At 47.5% G+C, this 23117-nt stretch overlaps 2 protein-coding genes across 4 annotated transcripts in view; one reads left to right on the plus strand and one right to left on the minus strand.

Annotated features, from left to right (window-relative positions):
• Window positions 1-23117, minus strand: part of LOC144125626 (uncharacterized) — a 210576-nt gene that overhangs the window by 95343 nt on the left and 92116 nt on the right. The gene's annotated exons all lie outside the window — the stretch shown is intronic.
• Window positions 1-23117, plus strand: part of MnM (myomesin and myosin binding protein) — a 56599-nt gene that overhangs the window by 31970 nt on the left and 1512 nt on the right. For all 3 annotated transcript variants that reach the window (XM_077659190.1, XM_077659191.1, XM_077659192.1), the window contains exons 7-20: window positions 173-335; window positions 1503-1790; window positions 2664-2781; window positions 6858-7030; window positions 8119-8415; window positions 9093-9223; window positions 9320-11374; window positions 11974-12097; window positions 12498-12624; window positions 14065-14246; window positions 17879-17947; window positions 20081-20168; window positions 21118-21200; window positions 22889-23093. In XM_077659190.1, coding sequence (XP_077515316.1) covers window positions 173-335; window positions 1503-1790; window positions 2664-2781; window positions 6858-7030; window positions 8119-8415; window positions 9093-9223; window positions 9320-11374; window positions 11974-12097; window positions 12498-12624; window positions 14065-14246; window positions 17879-17947; window positions 20081-20168; window positions 21118-21200; window positions 22889-23093 — 4103 coding nt within the window. The remainder of the gene's footprint in view (window positions 1-172; window positions 336-1502; window positions 1791-2663; window positions 2782-6857; window positions 7031-8118; window positions 8416-9092; window positions 9224-9319; window positions 11375-11973; window positions 12098-12497; window positions 12625-14064; window positions 14247-17878; window positions 17948-20080; window positions 20169-21117; window positions 21201-22888; window positions 23094-23117) is intronic.

The following is a 23117-nucleotide window of genomic DNA, read 5'->3' on the forward strand; positions in this document are numbered from 1 at the left end:
CGCTGTGAGTCCCCAGCACTGCAGCTCGAAAACGAAGCAGGGCCTTCCTCCATAACCTTACCAAACCTTGCCAGTTCCTTTCGCAACTCAATGTCGGGTTGAGCGAAACGCAGTCTCCATTGGCTGTTGCCCCAAACCGATCGCCTAACGGCGAGCGCTGGCGTCTGTCCAGATTGCCAAGTTCTCCGTGAGGACGCCCGACGCACGGACCCGTTTCACGGTCGAGGCTCTCAAGAGCCGCCACTTTTACGTCTTCCGCATCTGCGCCGAGAACCAGGCGGGCGTCGGGGACGCGCTCGTTGACAAGAAGCCCATCCGAGTCCAGTCGGCGCCCAGTGAGTACGCTCGGCATCACCACGTGGGTTACATTCTTGAAAATTACTTGCTTTGCATGTTTCAAAGTAACGAGGAATAATGTGACATGATTTATAAATTTGCTACAAACCCAGTTCGAGGGGGGGTTCTTTACTGGAACATAGCTTTTATCAAGGTTGCTAAGGATTCGTTCCGCTATATTTTAGCTCTCATGGCGAAAAATGTGGTCATTTAAGCAGCTTCGGGGATATAACAGGCTGCTTCAGCGCATGTGTAGCGGTAAGGCTTAAAGGTCGCACGTACGGTTAAACAGGCTTTTCAAGCATGCCGTCTGCGTTGAATGGTGTTACTTAGCTACGCTGCAAACGTGGTGCGAATTGTGCACCCAAAAAAAAAAGCTAGAGTTCTGCACTGAAAGGCTCCGCTGAATATAGTTTGCTTTGCAGAATAAGTTTAATAGCAAGCAATATTGCGTGATCTGTTACTTGCATTAAAACCTACATAAATCACTTTATAGAACACATCCAATAACCCAGAATTTCCATCAAGCTACCGCGTTAATGTAGCCTTTTCTCTCCGTGCCTAGATTGCCATGATATGTCTGTCGTTCATTATGCTGCCAACATTTTGCTACTTCTGTCACACATTCAGCTTACCTATTCTTTTCGTCAACGATTGTGACTAAAAACTAAGACAGCAGCTAAACACGATTTCTTAAAAATAAAATTCCCTTTTGCACGAACAACGGAACCATGATTATATATTTGCGCTATAGTCTTGATTTACATCGATGAAACCGCTACCAGCATTCCCGATTAGCGTGTAACGAAATTGCTTTCTGTCAGTGTCAGCAACACTGATGACGACGACACATTGACGCTTGCTTTGGCAGGCTTGGGACGTTTCTAATCGGGCCAGCGGCGAAAAAACCAACCGAGAAAAATGCACTTCAATAAAAGTGGGACGCACCCACGACCCTCCATGCTAGGTGCTCAAAGCTATTTTATTTACAGGAAGTAAGTTTTATGTACGCATGCCAGCTATCATCTGGGCGCCCACCGGTCGTGCACCGCCATCAAGATGCATTGCGCTTCAGACGGCACAAGGCCGAGCTATGGACTAAGATGGCCCACACATGTTGCTTGATCTGACGGCACACCGACAATGGCTTCTGTGCCTCAACGCAGAGAAGCCCCCTGCTCCGGATCCGCCTGTGGTGACGGTACACCCGACCATGCCTGACGCGTGCGTGGTGACGTGGTCGCCTCCGTGCGACGGAGTGAGCCTATACGTGCTCGAGCGCTGCGACATGGTGGGCGACGTGTGGATCGTGGTGAGCCAGCAGCGCGAAGCCGAGTTCGTGGCGCAGAACCTGGTGCCGGGCATCGAGTACTCCTTCCGCGTCAGCGCCGAGAATCAGTGCGGCATGGGAAAGTGGTCCAAGCCTTCAGAGCCCATTGTCATCACCAGGAAAGGTGCGGAAGCCGCAGTGCTCCCAGATACGTTTTATTCCTTTTTTTCGGCGCAAAGGTCCTGGCACGAATTATTCCACGAACGGTTTTAATGTATGTGGCTTAATCTGTACAGCGTAAGAGTCGTACAGAGAGATAAAGTGGTGAGGCGCGCCAGAACAGGGCAAAGTGCTTTGCTATGTTTGTTCTGCTGCCATTAGCAACGCGGAGCAGTTGGTTCACAATAAATCGTTGGGCGCAATATTGAAACTATTGGTTTTAGTACCTGCCAGAAGGCACTGGCCTCTTAAAGTTAAAGCGAGGCAAAAGCAAAATGTGCACGGGTGAGCCTTTGGTGGTGAAACCTTTGCTATTGGTAACAAAAGCGCAAAACGACGGCTTATCTCCTAATGCAATAAACTTCTGCCGATTGGCATTTTCTTTGCGACTGGTCTGGACGACCTACACTGAAACAGCGCGTAGTGTCCTTTTTTGCTCACAGGCTGTGTGATCCAGTTCGGAGAAGTTTAGGACTAATGAGTCGGCAGGAAGGCCTGGGTGGGATTTGAGTAACAGCGGTATAACTGTACATTAGCTTTGTTATTTTGCCCTTGTAATCTTCTCTGTAACAAAGCCTTGTAGCTCTCGCAGAGACGTCGGATTTTAACTCATGTTGCGGCTAAGTTTACAACGCAGGCGCATCTGCGGGGTGCTGGAAATATCTTTTCGCATCTATTTCTAGCTTGCGGAATTGCCGACTGCGCATTAGGTGCCGAACATTATCGCACCACTACAAATAGCGTCAGATAGCGTACTGGATACTAGGGTAACAAGAGTTTCTACAGAATGTGCAATATACCCTGCTTTACGGTATTCTTTGCGACCGTTTCTTCTTAGTTGCATCGATGACGGCTCCGGAGTTCACCAAGGAACTGTCTGACGTCGACGTCCTAGTTGACCACGACGCTAGCTTCACCTGTCAGTTCACTGGAAAGCCTACTCCAGAGATCACCTGGTAAGAGTACTTCTCATCAAACATCGCGAAATGTGATAATCCTCGGCATTTGACTGGAAACTTTTGAGGCACAGAAGAACAAAGACGCGGAAAAGGCAGAAAAGTCTCCCGCTGGACCCTGTAGGAAGCTAGCTCACCAGAGAAACCAAGATAATTTGGTTTAAAGAAATAATATCTGGAAAAAATACTACAAACATAGCGACGCGCGTGTCAAAGATCAAGGACTATAAGCGCAAAGTTTATTTTAAAGCAGTTTCTTAAGACATACGAATTCATGTACTTCAGACGGAACTTTTATCGTAAGTTGTTGATTAATAATCACCTTAATAATAAGCCATTATTATAACGTGAGGGCACCCTTGTTGTAATTTAAGATGCCTATTGTAGCGCATGTACTGAGCAAAGCTTCCAGAGTTTCTCATTGGATGGAAGTGTATTTAGAAAGAGCCTTCCACAGTCTGATGTTCGACAGGATACCGTCTTTTCGGAATGAAGCGCTATAGCAAGGAGAAGATTGGGTCGCTGACAAAGTCAAAAACAAGCGAAAAGACGACTCGAGTCGCATACGGGCCTTTTGTTCAGAATAAGACTGTCTCGGAAAGAGGCGTTGTTTATATAGGCTTGAGGATTCCTCGTAATCTTTTCTCATACATATGGTGAAGTGATTCTTTTTCGATGTGCCCGGCGTCGTCTGGATGATTCAGGACTCTAGATTTATGCTTGGTACAGTGTTTATTTCTGTTGCCACGACTGCCGCTTCATCCGAGCGTGGCCGGTGGTCTGCATAGCATTCTTTGATGCGTGATTGCTCCTGACGTCGCCATGATGACCGTTGATGCGTCGTTTGAGGGGCAGCCATTGCAGGGGACACGATAAACTGCACCGGGGAAGTTGGCACGTGGCAGAGGCTCCTTTACATTCATCCTGACCAAATGGTATTCTGTCGAACGTTAAACTACGTGAATATTCGCCACAAATTTGGTCAACAAGCTGTCATTGCAAGCAGGCGGTTCATAAGAATCTCAGCACGCCTGGCTGCTTTCAACACGAGCTCGTGCTTTAAGCCTGTAGGCAATACCCGACGACGTTACCCTAAGATTACTGAAGCTTCGTTCACCTGTGAAAGTGAACGCCGCCTTGGACGCAAGGACGTGACGAAGGCGGAGTGGCAGTTTGTACAAGGCAGTATTGACGATTGTAAGTACACCTTGGAGAGTCTACAGCACAAGGACTTTTTTGAGAGGCGGTAGACGGAATTTCGTATGCCGGATGTCTTCACTGGGATATAACTCACTGGCAACCAAGATATGATGTGGGCGACAGAAAATCACGAAGTTTCTCAGAAAAGCAAGGTATGCGCATTGGACGAAAAAGGAAGCAAGACAGAAAGATCAACCTTTAAGGCAGATAATCTGCCATAGTATTTTTTGAGTGCTTCTGAAGGAATGGTGCTGAGCCGGGGCTTGAATTTCTGTAAATGGAAGCCGTCGGATACACGGAAAATGATTTGCGCCGTGGAAAGAGCCGTTCGCATTCTTGAACGAGACTTCCAAGAAGATGTCAGAACAAACGCGGCCTATGTGCTCAAATGAATGCGAAATCCACGCCGTCAGTACACTATTTCCGAAGCGAAGCGCAAGATCTTCGAGTCAATGCAGAAAAACGAAGATTTCACCATTCTCGCTGACAAAGGAAAGCGACTGTAGCCCTTGACCGCTCCGCGTACCACTAACAAATGACAAAGATGCCCGGGTACGCGACGACGTACTGTGAGCTTACCAAGGGCCTGACCTCAAAAGTATTGTCTAGTCTTCAAAAAAAAAAAAGAATTCCTCTCTGACATAGTTGCGTTCGGCAATACCGATAAAGTACTTAATACAGGCTTCCTTGCACTAATGAATCGGCTCCCACGATATACGCCTTGCCGAAGATTCATAAAAGTGGGACCCCGCTAAGGCCAATCATTGATTTTACCAGGTCACCCATTTTGCGATTGTGAGGCTAGCTGCACAAGCTTTTGGCTTCGTTAGTTGAAAAAACAGCGACGTACATTAGGAGCTCACAACACTTCATAGAAAAAAAATTAGCAGTGTTTAGCTTTGGTTAAACATGGTGAGAAGCAAAATAAACCTCCGACCTCTGTGTCGCTGGTTAGACGTACCTCCTGAAGTACTTTCTGCTGTTTCTTGTTGTTTCTGTTGTTCTCGAATCTTCCGGTCAACCTTCCCTTAGATACCTGCAAGGAATTCCTAAGAACGATCAATTGTTTCCCGATCGTACACCCTTGGACGTCAAAGAGATCAGCGAGCGGCTTCACTTTTTCTTGGCCAACACGTATTTCGCTTATAACGACACGGTATACAAGCAGAATATTGGGACCGCAAGGGGAGCGTCAATTTCAGTCACGGCCGCCAAGCTCACAATGGAAGGTTTTGAAAACAAAGCCCCGAATTTCTTCATACCACGTGCAAAGGCGTTCTTGAGATACGTTGATCAGTATTTCTGCATTCTAAATAAGCGGCGTCTATAAAGCTTCCTTCAACACGTGAATATCGCGGAGCCGTCTATAAATTTTACATGAGAAAAGGGGGAGCATGGTATCATTGTGTTTGTGGACGTGCTCGTCAAGCGTAATCCGCATATAGCTTATGCTTCAGCATCTTCCGAAAACCAACGCATTGGGGAAGAAATATGGACTTTGAATCGCCCCATCGTGCAGCTCACAATTGATCAAAGGTTGCGTCACTAGTCAACCATGCAAGAAATATCTATTCCAACCTGGCAAAACTCTAACACACTGAAATTGGTAAACAGGGATCCCGAGCGAAGCGGTTACTCCCAAAATTTCGTCTCCTTTCGTAAAATTTCGAGAAGAAAATTCGAACACAGGCTAGAAGCACGGTAGCCAACAGCAAAAAATTGGCAGTGCATGGCTTAGCTCGGCTATGCCAGGATACACGTAGCGAAAGCTAAGTCATAGCTTGGTTAGCCTTGGTTAGTCTTGAATGCAAGTCCAGGTGAGTCTGGCTCTCTGGCTAGTAGTTGCCACGTGATCAGTCACGTGGTTGGTCACGTGGTGCGGTGCGACCACGGCGGGAATGCGAGCACGGAGAAACTGCAAGTTCGTGGCCAATGTAGCTTTCGCTACAAAAGATGAAGCATGCTGCGATTTCCTATGTGCTTCAAGTCAGTGATACCTTTCCCGTATCTTCAGAAAGCGCGGAGATCACATCCCACACGAGCTGACTCGCAAGCTTCGGGTCGAACTAAGCCGCCGCTGTGGCTCAGTGGTTATAGCGCTCGGCCGTTGACCCGAAAGACACGGCTTCGATTCCGGCCAATACGGTCGAATTTCGATGGGGGCTAAATTCTAGTGGCCCGTGTACTGTGCGATGTCAGTGCACGTTAAAGAACCTCAGGTGGTCGAAATTTCCGCAGCCGTTCACTACGGCGTCCCTCATAGCCTGAGTCGGTTCGGGGCGTTAAACACCCACCAACCAAATGAAACCGAGCCGAACTTGTGAATGTAAAGGAGCCTCTGTCGCTTGCCAAGTTCCCCGGTGTGGTTTATCGAATCCCATGCAATGACTGCCCCTGCGTCTACGCATATCGCGGAAACCAGCAACATTCAACGACCCATCAAAGATCATCAAGGTGACGTCAGCAACTACCGCGCATCAAAGAACGCATTTTCGGAACATGTGCAGACCACTCTGGGATGAAAGGGCAAATCGTGGCAACAGAATAAAACACTGTAACAAGACTACATATATTAATCGTCTAGACGACTTCGAGTACAATGAACAAGAACTGATGCACACTCCATCATATCTATGGGAAAAGATTGCTAGGAATCCTGAAGACTATATAAGCCACTCCTGTTTCCCAGACAGTCTCATTGTGAACAGGGATCCTGTATGGGACCCGAAAGTCATTTTTGTTTGCTTTTGACTTGCTCAGTAACCCAATCTTCGCCTTTTTATAAAGAGTCTTCCAATGTTAAAACTATTTGATTCAGGGAATTAGGCTCTTCTATCACTATATTAAAAGACAACATATTTTTGTTTCAACAATAGGTACAAAGGTGGTCAGGAGGTTTTCGAGTCTCAGCGAGCGGACATCGAGACCTCACTGGCGAGCTCTACTCTGCTCCTGAGGCAAGTTCGTCTCGAAGATAAGGGCAAGATCCAATGCCAGGCGCTCAACAATGCGGGCTTAAAAACAACGACGGCAAAGCTGACGGTGTTAGGTAAGCGTTTGAAATGACTCCCACGTGGACTTAGAAAACCCGACTCCACCAAAGAAAATACGCTCTCCGCCGTAAGTGATAAATCTGATGGTCAGACGCCAAGTAAGCAATTACGTCAGGAGAGAGGGCAGACAACCATTTTACATACTACGTTTTGCTTTTTGATGAATAGGCGGCGTAGCAGTCATAATCTTTAATGCGGCTGTACTCTGCTGTTTTTTGTAGTTTTTCTTTATGATTGGCAGGAGCAAATTGTTCGTTACGAGCACTCTTAGTAGTAAATGGACATAACGGCGCATTATTTGCATTAAGCCCTGGAAGTTCAATTTGGCTATCACATTGCCAGCGACAAACGCCCTATGTAAATGCTTCAGCTTTTTAGCGTAGCTTGCGGCTTGTGCCTCGCAGGGCAGGAGATCCAAAAGAGAGCGACAGGTATTAAAACGCGACCAAGAAAATTGCGCCATGCTTTCCTTAATTAATAAGGGGTTCGCACGCAGACATTGAACCTGCCCCTTCATTAAATGCAACTTTACGCACACATCTTGTGTTTTCGACTTTACCTACGCACTGACTTCTCTGAAATGTTTCCGTGAACTAGGATTAACAAGAGAAAGTTTTTGTGGGAGATATGTATTTAATTTTAGCATTTAATAAAAATTGAAACGCTCGCAGACGTCGGTACAACGATCAGTGGAGTGGAGCACGGTCTTGGGGTAAGTACATGTGCCAATCATAATTGTGTAGAAAATAAACTCGGAACTGATATCAGCACCAGTGAACGTCGAAGCATGTTGACTGCTTTCCCGTAGTATTACTTAACCAGCGTAGCGAAGTGCCAGCAAATACTGGGAGCAGATACAATAGATGGCTTAGCTTAGCATTTTTTTTGGACCACTGCTGCCGCCCTTAGTTTAAACACTGCGCTAACCTCAACGTCCATGCTTTCTCAGTGTTTGCAGCAACTTCCCTTAAATTTACAAAGTTGTTCGAGCTCTATCGTTGAGTGCTCCAGAGGGGAAAACAAATACATTCCTTTATACTCCACGACGGCGAACGACATCTTGAGTTTACCTCCCCATGTGCAGCCCCTCCAAAGCTCATCAGCTCGCCTGCGTACAAGGATGGCCTCATATTTGACTCCGGAGAGACGGTGCGGGTCAAGCTGTCCTACACGGGTCATCCTCCTCCCATTTTCGTATGGAAGCGAAATGATGAGCCGCTCGCTTTCGACGAACCAAACTGCTCTGTGATGGTGGACAGCGACGACCAGACCATCCTCTTGAAAATCGTCGACGCAGACTCCACACACCGGGGCACTTACAGTCTGGAAGCTAGCAACGAACACGGCTGCGACGTCTTCTCTGTGGACATCATGGTCACAGGTGCGTTACTGCTTGGCTTCTTCCTTGAAAAAGTGGGGACGCAGCCGAGCTTTGGAGGGTTTTCTTCTGATCCTTTCTTCAACGTGTAGCGAATTTAGGAAATAACATTAACGATGAATTGTAAAAGTCTGCCTACACTAATATTTCTAAACGGAGGTGTAAGACCTGATGGTTAGAAGCAGCAGTGTGACTTTTTAGCCCTCGTGTCACAGATGCAGAACACTGTCAGTTCTCTGCTCTTGTATTTAAATATAAATACTGAAGATGTAATTAAATGCCGTGCCTAACGAGCAACAATACGGCGTGACATGTGCCTTAATATTTAAATGTAGCATACGTTGTTCCATCGGCTTATGCTATCTTGCTAGTGTGCAAGCACACCTGAGCGAACTGTTGTTAGTTGCGCAATGTCCTAAGAGCGTTCGTAAGCATGATGTAACAAACCCGCTGAAGCATATAGTATTGCACCTTTTGATGGCGAAAAAGACAAGGTGTCATTTCTCACCTCCTGACTTTCTTCTCGTGAACATACGTAAAGTTTCAATCATTAATAGGGTGCTTATAATGGCCTCATTGTTTATTAATCGCGTCAGTTAATTATTTATTAGCTTCGAAACTGCTTTCCTCTCATGTCTGCAAACTGCGCCAAATTTCGATTTTTGCCGTCATAACTGCAGGTGAACCTGACCCTCCTCAACTGCCACCAGAAATAACGTCTGTGGACTGGACCTCTTGCACGTTGGCTTGGAAACCAACGGAAAGCGATGGAGGCAGTCCCGTCAGTAGTTATATTGTAGAGAAGCGCCTGGTAAGCTTAAGAAACTGCAGTGTCATTGCACCTGCGGGTGAGAAATATTTGCAGCAATATTAGGCGAATAATTAACTTTTAATTTTTTTCTTGCAGATGGATAACGAACTATGGTTGAAAGCAACGACCACTCATCACGAGCAGTGTACTGTCTACGGCCTCGAAGAAGGCGCCCAGTATGCATTCAGACTCAGGGCAGTCACGGTCTATGGAACCAGCAAACCAGGTCCCAGCACAGAGCCCATCAGACTTCCGCGACTGGACTCTAGAGCGGACACGCTGGCAACGGAAGCCGAGTCTACGGAACAAACCGAAGCCATTGCTACGGAACAAGAACTGGGCTCTACAGAGGAGGACGTCACGCTCACTGTCACCAAGTACGATAGCGACGACCAGCGCTCTTCTCTAGATGTCGACGAGTTCCTCAATGAAGATGCCGCCTTCTCCGAGGCAGTTTCGCAGATCACGGCTCCGCTGGTCACCAGTGAACTAAGCGACTACGAAACATTCGTGCCCAGCTCAACGGTCAAGGCTGAGTCCGGCGAGGTTTCTGAGATCGACAACGACACGCTGGCAAAACGAGGAAGCCTCGAGATAAGTGACGTCACCACTCCTAAAGAAGGCACAGCAGAAGCCATTGTCCCGGAAGCTAAAGAACCGGAAGAACTAGTGGCTGAGCTGCGAACGTTGCCGGAACGAAAGGAGATAGCTGCTCTTCGAGTTCGAGAACATTCGCACGAAATTGTTCCCTATTCAACTGAAGAAACCTTTGACCTCTCGCTAGAGGAGCAAAGGTACGAACAGGCTACGCAAGGTTACATTCCTCTAACTGTCAGCTGTACACTCACAGTCTTGACATGGCAGAACGCTGACGACGTACCCTCTGTCAAACGCCGCCTAGACATCGAACAACCGTGTGGAATTCATCTGGTTCCGCACTCGTTTCACCTTGTCGTCTTCTCACCCCCTCTTCTCCTTGACCAAGTCCAGGGTGTAGCAGCTCCACAGCCTCCGGAGGGAATCGCTGTCCGGGTAGTCACGCTAGCCCAGTGGAACATGTACAGGAACCTTCTTCCGGGATCTTCTTTCCTCATAATCGACGTGTCGGAGCCTCTGCTCATCCTCGCGCCACCGTTAGCCCTGGAATCCACGAGCAGTTTGGTGGACGCCCACAGAGGTTTGCCGATCGTATGTCGCTTCACTCTTTGCGACCAGCTTCCACTTCCCGTCAATTACATCATTGACACCTTGTTGTCCGAGTCTAACCTCCGTAGGCGCGACCACCCATGTCGTGCGTGTTGTTCCGTCGAGTACATTGAAGCAGTGCCCAGTCCCATGGCGATCGTAACAACAGTCAGGCCAAGCGAAGCGCTCCCAAGGATCGTCACCACGCCACAGTTAGAGCATCCGCCGTTCGAAAAGCGTCGCGAAATCCTATCTGCCTCCCCTGCCGACTCGGGAGTAGACACGAGCTTCGGGCACCCTCGCCCGTACGTGAGAGCCACTCGGCCAGTGGAGGTGCTTGACGAAGAGTTTTACCTGCACGACACCCTGTACTACAAGAAGGCGGTGAGGGTGAAGGAATTTGACATGCGGACAAGGCGGTCGTACACCCGCCGGATAAACTCTCTCTCCAGGACCATAGAGCGCGACTACAGCTCCAAGAGGTCTAACATCGACCGGCTGGCCAGCCGGATATCATCCGAAATGTCCAGCCTAGAGCGTGACCTCGAGCTCTTGCGCTCTATGCAGAGCATGCTTCGCCGAGAACTGACGACCAGAGAGAGACCTTCCGGAGACCAGAACGGCACCAAGGAAAATGGCAGGAAAACAGAGGGCGCCTCGGACTCAACGGCCGCGTCGCGCGCTAGGCCGTATCCCGAGTCTGGATCGCGCGGCTACCCGTCCAGGAGACTGTCCAGAAGCGACTCGACCGAATCGGAAGAGCCGCAGCCGACCAAGCCGCGCGCCAAGCAGATGCCCAAGGGCGAAGCGCCCCGGTTTGTAACGCGGCTGGACAATCGCATTGCGCCCAGTGGCTACCGAATCAAGCTTCACTGCACTGTGTTCGGCGACCCCATGCCGCAGGTCGTGTGGCTCAAGAACGGGATAAAGCTGGTGCCGGACAACAGGCACATTGAAATCGCCCTCGTAAGTATGTTCGTTGTGTTTTCACTGCAACAGGGAAACGAAAAATCAGCGCCCGTTTTCTGCGTGCAGCAATGTTAGCATATTCCTTTAATGTCCTTGGAATGTCAGTGACACCTGTAGTCAATTAAATGTGACATGAGAAGTATGTGCTGTCCTGTCCAGATGTTCGAGGCTATCGTGATACGCTTCCAAATATTTTAATTGTGTATTTTAAAGGCTGAATAAGTAGAAAATAATTGCCGTAGTAGTTTAAATAATTGTGTGACTGTTATAAGAGTAAATAATACGAAAATAATTGAATTTTTGAGCTAGATATTTTAAATTTGCTTGACGATTGCTCGACATCTAAAAACAACACAACAAACGTTGAACAGGCAGCTGAGAAGTGGGAAATAATACGGGCCTCGCCTTCTTTACACACGTTCTGATGCTCCTGATTTATGGTGACAATGCGACGCAGGCGGCTGTATCGGGTTTCTTTTTCCCAAGACCGTCGGGTTAATCATGCGCGTTCTATAGTACAACAGGAGAGGTAAAAAAGCGCTTAGGCCAGCAGGGTCGCAGTTGCCTCTGAAAGCCCGCTGTTTCTCATTTTGCAGACTGACTTCGGGATGTGCAGCCTCGAGATCTACAATGTCAAAACAGACGACACTGCTGAGTATACATGCCACGCGGTCAATGCCTACGGAGATGCAACAACCAGCGCCTACCTCCGGGTCACAGGTAAGGCAGCGCTGGGAATGCCGTTGATGTCATCCGATTCAAGGTTACAATAATAAGCTTATTTATCACTCATTCATGGGCTGTAAGAGAGACAGGGACATAAGGAAGGCTATAATACAAGCAAACAAACTAAACTCCTATTGCGGTTTGTTTAACCGCCAGCTTTTTCGGGTTCGCATAAAGCAGTTTAGGCCTCTTAAAGTAAGGCAGCAACAAAACTGCGGAACGCCTGGCTCGTGTGACAATAAGTAAGCTTTCTTTGGTCTAATGTACACGCCTCTATTTGCTCTTCAGTGTCCGACTTTTTCACCGTGCGCGGACAGAAAACAAAGCCTGAAATGTTAGATTTAATTTTTGTTCCAAGTACGGCACTCAGTCTCTTCATGCCCTCGCTTTACAGGCGAGAGAGAGGTGACTCCTGAAGAACCGAAATTCGAGTCCTGCGCGCCCGACCTAACCGTAAGGCCTGGCGGGAAGGCTGTCTTTTCGTGGAGAGCAACCGGATCTCCCACGCCCACGCTGAAAGTGTAAGCACTTAACTCTTTCACTTTTCTACTTCCTTTGTAATAAAAATAGCGCGCATGCACTTTGCTAACGAGAGCGGAGAATTCGGAAGCAAGAGAAAAGGTCGCCTGGGGTAATAAGCTCGCTGGCATCAAGAGAACCTCACAGGTACTTATTGAGGTCGCAATCTAAATTCACTGTTTTTAGTCGTTTAATTTCTATCTTCTTCTATCGAGGTGTGGAAAAAGTGTTATAGCTTTAATTTCGAACGGAGACGCCCTTTGTTCATTATACAGTAGAAACTTGAAACGAGCATGAGTTGTTTTTAACATCAACATGTCTCTGTTTCTACGCCTGCCCTCCTGTTGACATATATAGGAGAACTTCTCGTGTCTGTTCTGGAAATCCTATCCATATGTACCCGACATCCCATCACAAAAGATCTCCACTACAGGCAGCAGTTGCCTGCTTTTGAATCTCTGTCTGCGTGCTGCGTAGAACCTAATGACGGTAACCTGCAGATAGCAGAAAAATAGTAAAAAAAAAATAAGGTTGATAGACTGAGGTTGTATTCCTTACGGCTGAAGCAATTTTTTCTTGGTTAGATTTGTAAGCTCAGTGCAGAGGAAAACGTGATACCATATTTGCCGATTTTAGTTTTATGATTCATATTGCTGTGGTAAGTCTTCGTGTATTCAATTTGAACATGGGATGCAAACCACTCCTTGCTTGTCGCAAACCGCCTTCGAGCAAGCGTGTAGATTCGTCTGTACAGCCAATCAAGGAAAGTATGCGAACGACACCCACGACTTTATTTTTCCATCTTTCTCTGCTTTTCAAAAAGCCAACTAGAATCCGGTGTGCACACGTCCTGCTCCAAAGCCTAGAAGCTCAGTTTCATTCAAAGTGCTGGCACTATTTTACAATGTGACCGCAAGAAGCCAAATGGACTTCTTCAGCCCACATCCGGTTCCTCGTTGTTTTTTTTTTCACTCCGATAATGCGGCAGCCCTTTTCTCCCTTATAAAAATGAGCCTTTAATTTATGTTGACGAAGTGTTGAGCATGTGTTGAGCCAACAGAAATTCAATGGAAATTCAACTTGTGTTGAGTTTACACAACACTCACCCAACAGAATTTCTGTTCCTCAAAACTCAACACAAATATGGTGCATAATTTCTGTTGAATTTCTGTTGTTTTCTTCTTTGAGCACCCACCAGAAAAATGTTCAACAATAAGTGCCTTGCAACCATCCTTAGCACTGTTTGCGACGTCATGAGCTGTTCTGACAGGAGAATGTGCTACGAGTCATACGAGTGTGATCTTTCAAGCTTGCTTTATTTTTTTAAGATGCCCGTTCTAAGAGCGCTCACAAGCATGAAAGTTGGAGATGGTGCAGCGCTCATTTTTCTCGCACCCTGCTTGCATGTTTTCGTTAGTTCTTCCCTCTTGACACCGACGCAGCATGAAGGACTCCAAGCCGCTGCGCACGAACCTGACGACAGACGTGATCATCTCAAGAGACGGCGTGTGCCGAGTCTGCATCCCCAAGGCGTCTCCCTCGGACGCCGGCGTCTTCACCTGCACCGCGGAGAACGACTCCGGAACGGCTGTTTCCACCAGCATCTTAACTATCGCTGGCCAAGGTGCGGATGCAGTTATAGTAGAGGGTGCGGAAGAGCTCAAACTGGGCCGAGGGAAGACTGTAGCCTTCGACCCAACCCGAGCAACTAAATCGCGTTCTGATGTTGTTCAAGCTTCATGGCGCAAGGGCAACAACACCGCCCTGTCCGTTTTCTAAGCAAGAGTTAGATATCCTGCTTGGAGTTGCTTTACTCCAGCACTGACGACGGCACCAGTTGCCATTCAGACAGCGATGCGCGAGAAATTCAAGAAATCCAAAGCAAGGCATTCAGCTTAACCACGCGCTGTATATGCATGGGAGGATCTGATCTCTAGACTCAGTTATGTTAGATTCTGACCGAAGAAGTGCTGACAGCGAGCCGAAGGTGTTAATTGAAGAAAATAGGCCTCAACTCTAATTGCGCCTAATGTATCATCAGCTGTAATGGGTTTCAATTCTGCAGCTCAGTGTTATTGTGGTACTTTGTCTAAGTGCATCGGCACTTGCGTGAACTGGTTCGTGCGTATGCTACCAGCGTTTGATTATAGTTCAAGGCTGACACTATTAATGCAGCGCCAATGCTAATAATAATAATAATAGTTGGTTTTTGGGGAAAGGAAATGGCGCAGTATCTGTCTCATATATCGTTGCTAGGCATTGGAATAGTTTAGGCTAATATTCTGAAATCGCCGCTGCCCCCACAAATAGTTACACCTTTTAGAAGCTTCGTAAGCCAGTGGCCAATGAATATACCTATCGCATAATTCTATTGACGAGGCATTAGGCCCGTTTTTTAAAGTCTATCACGCCTCAAGAAATCATCAAGGCTTACTTATGCAGACTAGAGAGTAATAACTAAGAGTAAAGGAATGACCAATCTCGTTGTCTACGAGCGTAAGGCGACGGCTTTCAAAGGCTTCACGAGCTCGTTAGTGAACCGCACATCTAGAAGCTGGCGACCCGCGCTCGTTGCCTCTACTGCAGTGCCACGGAAAATTGCCTCCGGGTACATTCGGGACATCCATGGCTGTTCAGGTCAGCGTCTTAATTATTCTGACTCTTGATTAAACTACTAAAAGTGGCACTGCTATGGTCACAAACATCAATGATAAGTAAAGCCCCTCAATGAACTAAATGTAACGACATCTCCTTCCTCCTCCTGTGCCGGTGCTCCTTCTCTCGGCTCCTCCCGCGCGCCGACGGTGGCGGCACCTAGGCAGGGGGAAGAGCAGACGCTCCCAACACTCGTCCTTTGGCGCGCAGTAGACCGCGCGTGCGTTTTATGCCTTGGCTGCGGCCGAAATGAGATCATGGCATAGAAGATTGAAAAATTATGCACTCAAAATACTGTCCCGAGCAACGTTACACTGCTTTATCGAATTTTTTTGTACTGCGATCGGTTTGATTGCGGCGCACGTGGCTCGCGCGGCCGAGCTCGCATCGCAGCCCACCCTCATAGAGTGCTCTCGCGCTTTGGCGCGCAGTGCATCGCGCGCCCGGATCGATTGTTTGTGGCATTTTCGATTCAGCCGCAATGAGTTACCCAGACAATTGCCGCGACCCATGTTGCACTGCTTTACCCGAACGTTTTGTATTCGATCGCTTTGATCGTGACGCACTCGGTGGAAGTGGCATGCGCGAACGAGCTCGAGGCACTGCAGTTAACTTCCTCGGAATGTTTTTTTTTTGGCCGGCGTATTTTGCCCAATTTTATTGAAAATTTAACTCCGCCAAGAGGAGGTGAACTGATATACGACAACACTTACGGCCTAGGCTTTATTTGAATGAATGGCGATGTAATGCCGCCATAATATATTTTCTCAAAGGCACGTTTGCTCGTGCAGTTGGCTGTGCGTAGGCGCCTACTCATCTTAATTTCTTTTTGGGTGCAGGAAAGCTTAGCGGTTATTTCGGAGTTACTATACCTTGGACACCTCGCAGGTTAACGGTAAAAGGATCCGACTGACGGTAGTCGCTAATTCTTTGTTTGTAAATCGGTGAATACGGTTGCGCACTGTAACACGGTGGTGACAAGAGTAATTTTAATGAAGGCTTAATTGTTTGGGTTCAGTAGCAGCAATCAAAAAATGCTTTTAACCGTTGCTTCGCGCGCAGTTACAGCTCTGCATGACTGACTAGAATGTTGTTTGTTTAGGTGATTTCTATCCTGGGTCAGCATATGCAACAATGGCTTATAACAAGACATTGTACTCCCCCGCGTAATTTCCATGCTTAACGCGCAGCAGCCTTGACTGCCGCAGTTAATTAATAGCTTTCCGTAGAAGCAGCGTGAAAAGAAAAACAATCGGCGAAAAACAAAAGCTAGAATTTACTCAGCCCTGTATGAAGTAAAACGCTGTTCTTTTAGGAAATTGACGCAAAAATTGAAAATACAAGAAAAAATATATGCAACTATGTTTGACGGAGGTCCTCGCTTTCATTCTCAAGTATTTTTCACGCGGATATGCGGTATTCGAGCTATAGCTGCCGTAGCACAGTAACGACCGATTTTGGAATGGACCTTGCCAGAACAAATGCGGTCAGCAAATGCGCGCAACATGAAAGCTAGACCTGCACCGCCAGCTACATCAACAGCGTCGCTCAAATTGCAAGAACCGCCTCTTTAGTATCGAGTTCGTGAGCGAAGGATTCCAACTGCAACAAAACAAACAAGTCCAGCGATGCGCGCAGCATGAAAGCTAGACCCTCACTGCAGCGTAAACGGCGGAGCTTAAACAACATGAAGCGCAAGTTTGGAGGCGAGCCTGCGAACGAGGTCCGACTACAAACAAACCAATACACCACGTAATGGCCGTGACATCAAAACTACACCTGCAGAGCCTAGCAGAGCCAGCAGCGTGAATGGCGGGGCTCAGAGGGGCTCAGACAATGAGAAGCACGGCTTTCGTAGCCCGCGAGCGAACGAATGCATCTACAACCATGCCAAACGGCATTAAGACTGCAGTCGCTCATGCTTCACACCAGATCCTCCAAAAAAAAAGCGATACAACTGAAGAACGGCCACTCACGTCGCGGATCCAGCACATTATCAATGTTTTCCTGGCCGATCTTACGAAGCCAAACCTTTCGGCGAGCCGCACTGCTTTTTGCGGACGGAATGAGGAAAAACATTTTCTCACACTGCCTCTTCGTTTGTTGCAGCCGTAAGCGCCACAGAAGCTCGGCGTCGCTGCAGCGCGTAGGCAACCCTCAAAGCTCGAGAAACGCTTCCGCCAAACTGTCGCACAAAAGAAAACGAAGCCTCTTTCTTCCTTTCTTCTCTCATTCCCTCCTTTATCCCTTCTTTTACGGCGCGGTTCATGTGTCCAACGATATATGAGACAGATATTGTGCCATTTCCTTTCCCCAAAAACCAACTGTTATTATTATTAAGGGCGATATCTACCCCCGACAATGGCGCCGGCGTCTGCTTCGGAGCCAAAAAGCGCGCGCTAGCACGTGACCATGGTGCCTCGGCCAATGGGAGGCTCGGTTATCAGGCGGCGGGCCAGGGGAGGAGGGAAGCCGGAAAGTTCAGTGCTTTTCGTTAATTTTGCTTCATTGAGGGGTTTCAGTGATTAGCAGTCTGCAGCGCCAGCACGTGGCCAGCCTGCCTCCCCTTCGTTCTCTCCGATTTGTCTTTCTTCTTTTCAGAGGAGAGCAGCGACGACTTCCAGGAGGAACGACGCCGGCTTGAAGAGATGCACGTGGACGAGAAACGGCGTAAGCGCTGACTAGCGGAAAATTCCTCTCATGAGCAAGCCTTTCGCATCGCCCAGCTTTGCACGCATCGTGGTCACCTGGTGACCGTACCGACCCCGACCTCCTTTTGTTGAGGTGCAGGATACGCATTTCATTCTTATGGTTAGATGCTTCGAAAATATCTGCCCAGATTCTGCCCAAATCGTCATAAGTAGGAAAGCAAAATATCATTGTTTTTCTCCAAAACCACGCATTTCACGTGGCTTACATTTATGCTCACACAAAATACAAATGATGGGATTGCCCAAATCGACGTGTTGGAGATTGCACCGGACAGACGACACGTTGTATTGTTCTGGAGGCAAAGAATATAATTTTCCCCTTGCCCTTTCTTTGTGCAATGGCAATAAACCAATAAACTGGTTTATTGGGGAGTGCATTAGGACGTGGAAAGAATTTAAAAAATTCCAAGGACGATTAAGATTTCCCTAATGGGAAATTTGAGCGCAGCTCTGTCCGTGAACTAGGCTCTGTAGGCTCATTGATTTGCTTTGCGGGGTGGTCAGTGCATCTGCCGATGATATTAGTTACATGGTAGTATTAGTTGATGAAGAAGGCGATATGCAAAGCACAGCGCGAGTGTGTGTTAGTTTACACGAGGCGTGATCAACTGCAGCGATAGCCTCTTTTTGTCGCCAGAACAAAAGGTTGCGACAAAAGACTCAAGAGTGCACTTGAGGCACTGCATTTGACAGAGCAATTTTGCGAGGTATTAGGTGCGGCCCTTAATTAAGATAAATACAAAGGATTTTGTATGGGTCATTGGATTGCGAGGCCAAGACATTTGGGTGCCATAAGCTGGGACTGCTGCGCCCTTCAGTATCTAGGAGTCCCTCTGCACCAAATTGGCAACAGTAGAGCCTACTGGGACTCACAGATAATATCCATGAGGCGACAGACCCAGGCTTGGATGGGTAGGGAACTGTCACTGTTTGCTCGCGCTCAGGTCTGTAACATTTGCAAAACTTACCTGTGTTTTGCAAGTTCTCCTTTGTCCGAGGAAGAAAGTGCAGGTGATGCCCAGAATACTCGCTATCTTCGTATGGCGCTCCCAATGGGAGCCCATGAGTTCTGACAACCTGTTTCTTTCCCTATAGTCTGATGGAAGAAGCGTTGTTCACTTATTTGTGCACCAGCTTGTCTTTTTCAAGCCGCCAAACCACCCCTTTTTAGAAGCTTTACTTATCAGGCGTCTTTGTGGTCATTTGCCTTTCTTACTCGCACCGATGCACAGGCTCGTGGGAGGCCTTAATGGGGATTCCTTAAGGAAGTTGCTGATACCTTCAATTTCCTCACTGTGCAATTTTCTTTACATTACCTGTATAGCCTCTCCAGAAGGCAGATGACTGAGGTACTTACTGAATTTATGTTTCCTGTACCGTTGTATCGGCAACCTTTTCTGGAGTCTCTTAACAGCAGTGTTTTAAAACGTTTTAAGCAAATTTGCACTTAATATGCTGCATAAAACGTTCTTTAAACTGCACACATCGATGCTGCCTGTCAAGGCATAGCGTCACGCTGAAGAGATGTTTGTGCCATGGACGGTGAGTTGCCGCCTGTGCAATACGCCAGAGATCATTGTCCATTTTTTTATTCTGTATAGTGGTGTTATGCTCTTCTGGGACATATTACAGCGAATACTCAAGAAGGACATTGAAATCACTTCCTACAGTATCCGCTTTTGCCTCTAGAAAAAAAAACTGTGTATTGCCATGTTATATGTTTATGTTCATGGGAGTGTTTAGCCTCTGGAAGAACCGTACGGTGGCCTGTGGTGTGCTGTGCGATGTCAGCGCACGTTAAAGATTCCCAGGTGGTCGAAATTTTTCTGGAGACCTTCACTATGGCACCTCTTTCTTTTTCTTTCTTCGTTTCTTTTCTCTTTCTTTCTTTCTTTCTTTCTTTCTTTCTTCTCTCTCTCTCTTTCTTTCTTTCTTTCTTTCTTTCTTTCTTTCTTTCTTTTTTCCTTTCTTTCTTAGTCCCTCCTTTTTCTCTTCCCTTACGGCGCCATTCAGGTGTCCGTCGATATGCTAGACAGATACTGCGCCACTTCTTTTCTCCAAAAAACGAATTTCTTGTTCTGTCCTACTACAGAGGAAGCCGCAGCTGTCGAGCGGGCGTCCATGTTACATCAGCCAAGATACGAGCTTTCACCTGAAGAGGACAGGGAAGAGTATTACAAGTAGGTAGACGCCGCTTCCACGACGGTCGCCTGAAGTGACCAGTGTTTTGTAGGACGCCGTCCAATGGAGGCTGGTTTGAATATTTGTCTCATTTGAAGGCCCACTTTGCCCGCACTGTGAAAACTTCCTCTGGAAACGGGGCCAGCATTCTGAAATTCTCTGTTTTCCCTCAAGGCCACCGTTTGTGTGTCGTATCGCAGATTGCTGTGATCGGCAAGAGCCTGACTTCTATGCCAATCACAGACCTCACGGTAGAAATTAACATCAGCTTCAAGTGTCATGTCATCAGCGGATAGCCGTTGTCATCAACTGAATTTCAAGAAAGAAGCGTACATGCATTTGTTTCGCAAAGGCAGTGTACTGTTGTGAAGACTGCAGTTAGCGTCAGACAGCCGAGCATCGAGTTCAACGTACGTAGCTCACGATGTATAAATGGTCAGTGGATTTATACTTTTTCTGGTCATGATACTTACAAGGAGGATAGCAAAAGCTCACAATACACGCAATTACTTTGAGAAATAAACGAGCTTCCATTGAACCGTCTGAATAGCTCCGATGTCTTACCATTCGGGAATCCTGCTTACGTTGCCAGTTGCTAGTTATTTCTTGAACATCATATTCAGAGATCAGGGTCAGGGATAAAATATGTGTTAAGGATATCCTAGTCGAAATCAAGAGGAAGAAATAGACTTGGGCAGGGCATGTGGTTGCGAAGGCGAGATAACCGATTACAAGGGAAGGGAAGCGTGGCAGAAAGTTAGGTGGGCGGATAAGATTAAGAGGTTTGTGGGGATAAGGTGGCACAGCTGGCACAGGACAGGGCTAATTGAAGAGATATGGGCGAGGCCTTCGTTCTGCAGTGGGCGTAATAAGGCTTATTAGAATGATGATGAGGATGATGATGATGGAGTTTGGGCGAAAGGTAAATGCCTCATTGTTTTCTTCCAGACCCAGGCGCCACTTCAAGACTTACGGAATGCTGGGCCTTAATTATTTAGAAGACGTTCCTCGTACAACTCACGAGCCATTCTGTGAGTATGGAGACAGCAGACCTTGACACAAAGCATTTAGAGCCATGATATTCGCGGTCAACACGCAATGGTTGTACTCAATATTAAACGATGCCTGTTCACAGTTTTCGACAGAAGTTACCACGTTTAATTTCTTTTTTCAGGCAATGCACAATTCCGGAAGTGTACCAAGCATACACGACGAAATAACGGTCTTATTCACTACCCATATTAGTTATTCGACTTCTACGCTCTTTAGTCACCTGATACTGCTTGATGGCAGAACCAGCGTTGCTCAGTTGGATCTCTTACTGAGAATTAATTGGTTTGATTAGCTGTGCACAAAGAGCTAAAGGCAATCAATGTTCGCAACAGGCTGCCTGCCGTGACTTCGTGCACAATGCAGTGCCACAATGCAGTGCCTGCCGTGGCTTCACCAATAGAACTCAAGTTGTCATTCATTTACCAAGTCAACTTGCTGCTCAGCCATAAGACTGATTAGGCTGAGAGCCTTTGGCGATTTTCTGGGGTCCCGAGGTCACGGGTTCAATCGCTGCCGCGGCGGCCGTATTTCGATGGAGGTAAAATACAAAAACGCCGGTGTGCTGTTCACTGCTGGCGTCAGTTAAAGAAGCATAGGTGGTCTGAACCGATCCGGGACCCTTCATTGCGGTGCCTCTCACAGTCCATGTGTCGCTTCGGGACGCTTGAAAACAGTATTTACAATTTAAATAAGCTTGATTAAATTCGCACCAAGAAACACAATTGCCTTCATAAGTAATGTAAAATCCCATCTTCGGAGTTACATCATGAACAAGCATGAACCAATGGCTTGTCCAGAACTGCTGCACGTTTATTCTGCGGAGTATGCGATTAAGGTCGCAGAAGCAACGCAGATATTACAGGGACGAAGAAATAGTACAGGATGCTACCAGAGCTGTGGCACATGAAAATTTCAAGAACTGTGTGGTAACCTAGCGTCATTCACAGTTATTGGTATCGTTGTTAAATGATTACATCGCATGTGCTGTGGGAACCCCGATGTATTAAACGTTTGGTAGCCTAGCTGAACTGCCGCTCCTTGCTGAACGTGGTGAGGTATGTACTTTTCCGATGGCTGCCTTCGAAAACATGCAGTGCAGAGCAAAACTCTCCATTCATGACCCTCAGCGTTATCCTGAAAACTGAGCGTCGCGTCGCACTGCTGAGAATAAAGCTAGACAGAGATTTGTGACTGATTTCGCGGCGTTCCCTTCTAAATGGAGAAACAAAACCACCTACCGAAAGCGGCAGTAAATGATAAGCATTCGTGTGGCGCAAACGTAGTCGCTTGTGAGAACGTACTATGAACCTTGGTTTTTGCGACAGCGCCCTTCTCCCAGCCCACATGACAGTTTTGACCCAGGCCCGCCATTCACATTGATCTGCGAGTAAACGCAGTCGTTGGTTTTGTCACATTACAACAGTGCCGGGGCCAGCAGTGACGGTGACACCGTTTTTCCAAAAAATAGCACATCATACAGCTATCGCTGTAAAAAAAAAAGATTTAATAATGGCAATGACATGTCTATTAGAGCTAATACAAATGGTGTGCACTCCACACGATGTAAAAAGGTGTGCAGCTTTCGCACTAATGAACTGAGTCACGTGGACCTTATCCTTGCTGCATTCATCGTGTCCCCTCACTGCCATATGTCGGGGTGTAACAGCCGTCCCTGGGCCGCCTTTGGACCCCGTGGTGACGGAGACCGGACCGACCTCGGCGACGCTGGTGTGGACCAAGCCGATCTACAATGGCGGATCGCCCATCACGAGCTACCGCATCCAGTGCCGTGAGGTACCCTCCAAGCAGTGGCGGGATAAGGCAACCTCGCGCATCTGCCTCTGCGACATCTTCGGACTCAAGCCACAGACGTGAGTGCAGGCGCAGGAGCGCCT

The sequence above is a fragment of the Amblyomma americanum genome, chromosome 3 (assembly GCF_052857255.1).
Source record: "Amblyomma americanum isolate KBUSLIRL-KWMA chromosome 3, ASM5285725v1, whole genome shotgun sequence".
Classification (NCBI taxonomy): Eukaryota; Metazoa; Arthropoda; class Arachnida; order Ixodida; family Ixodidae; genus Amblyomma; species Amblyomma americanum.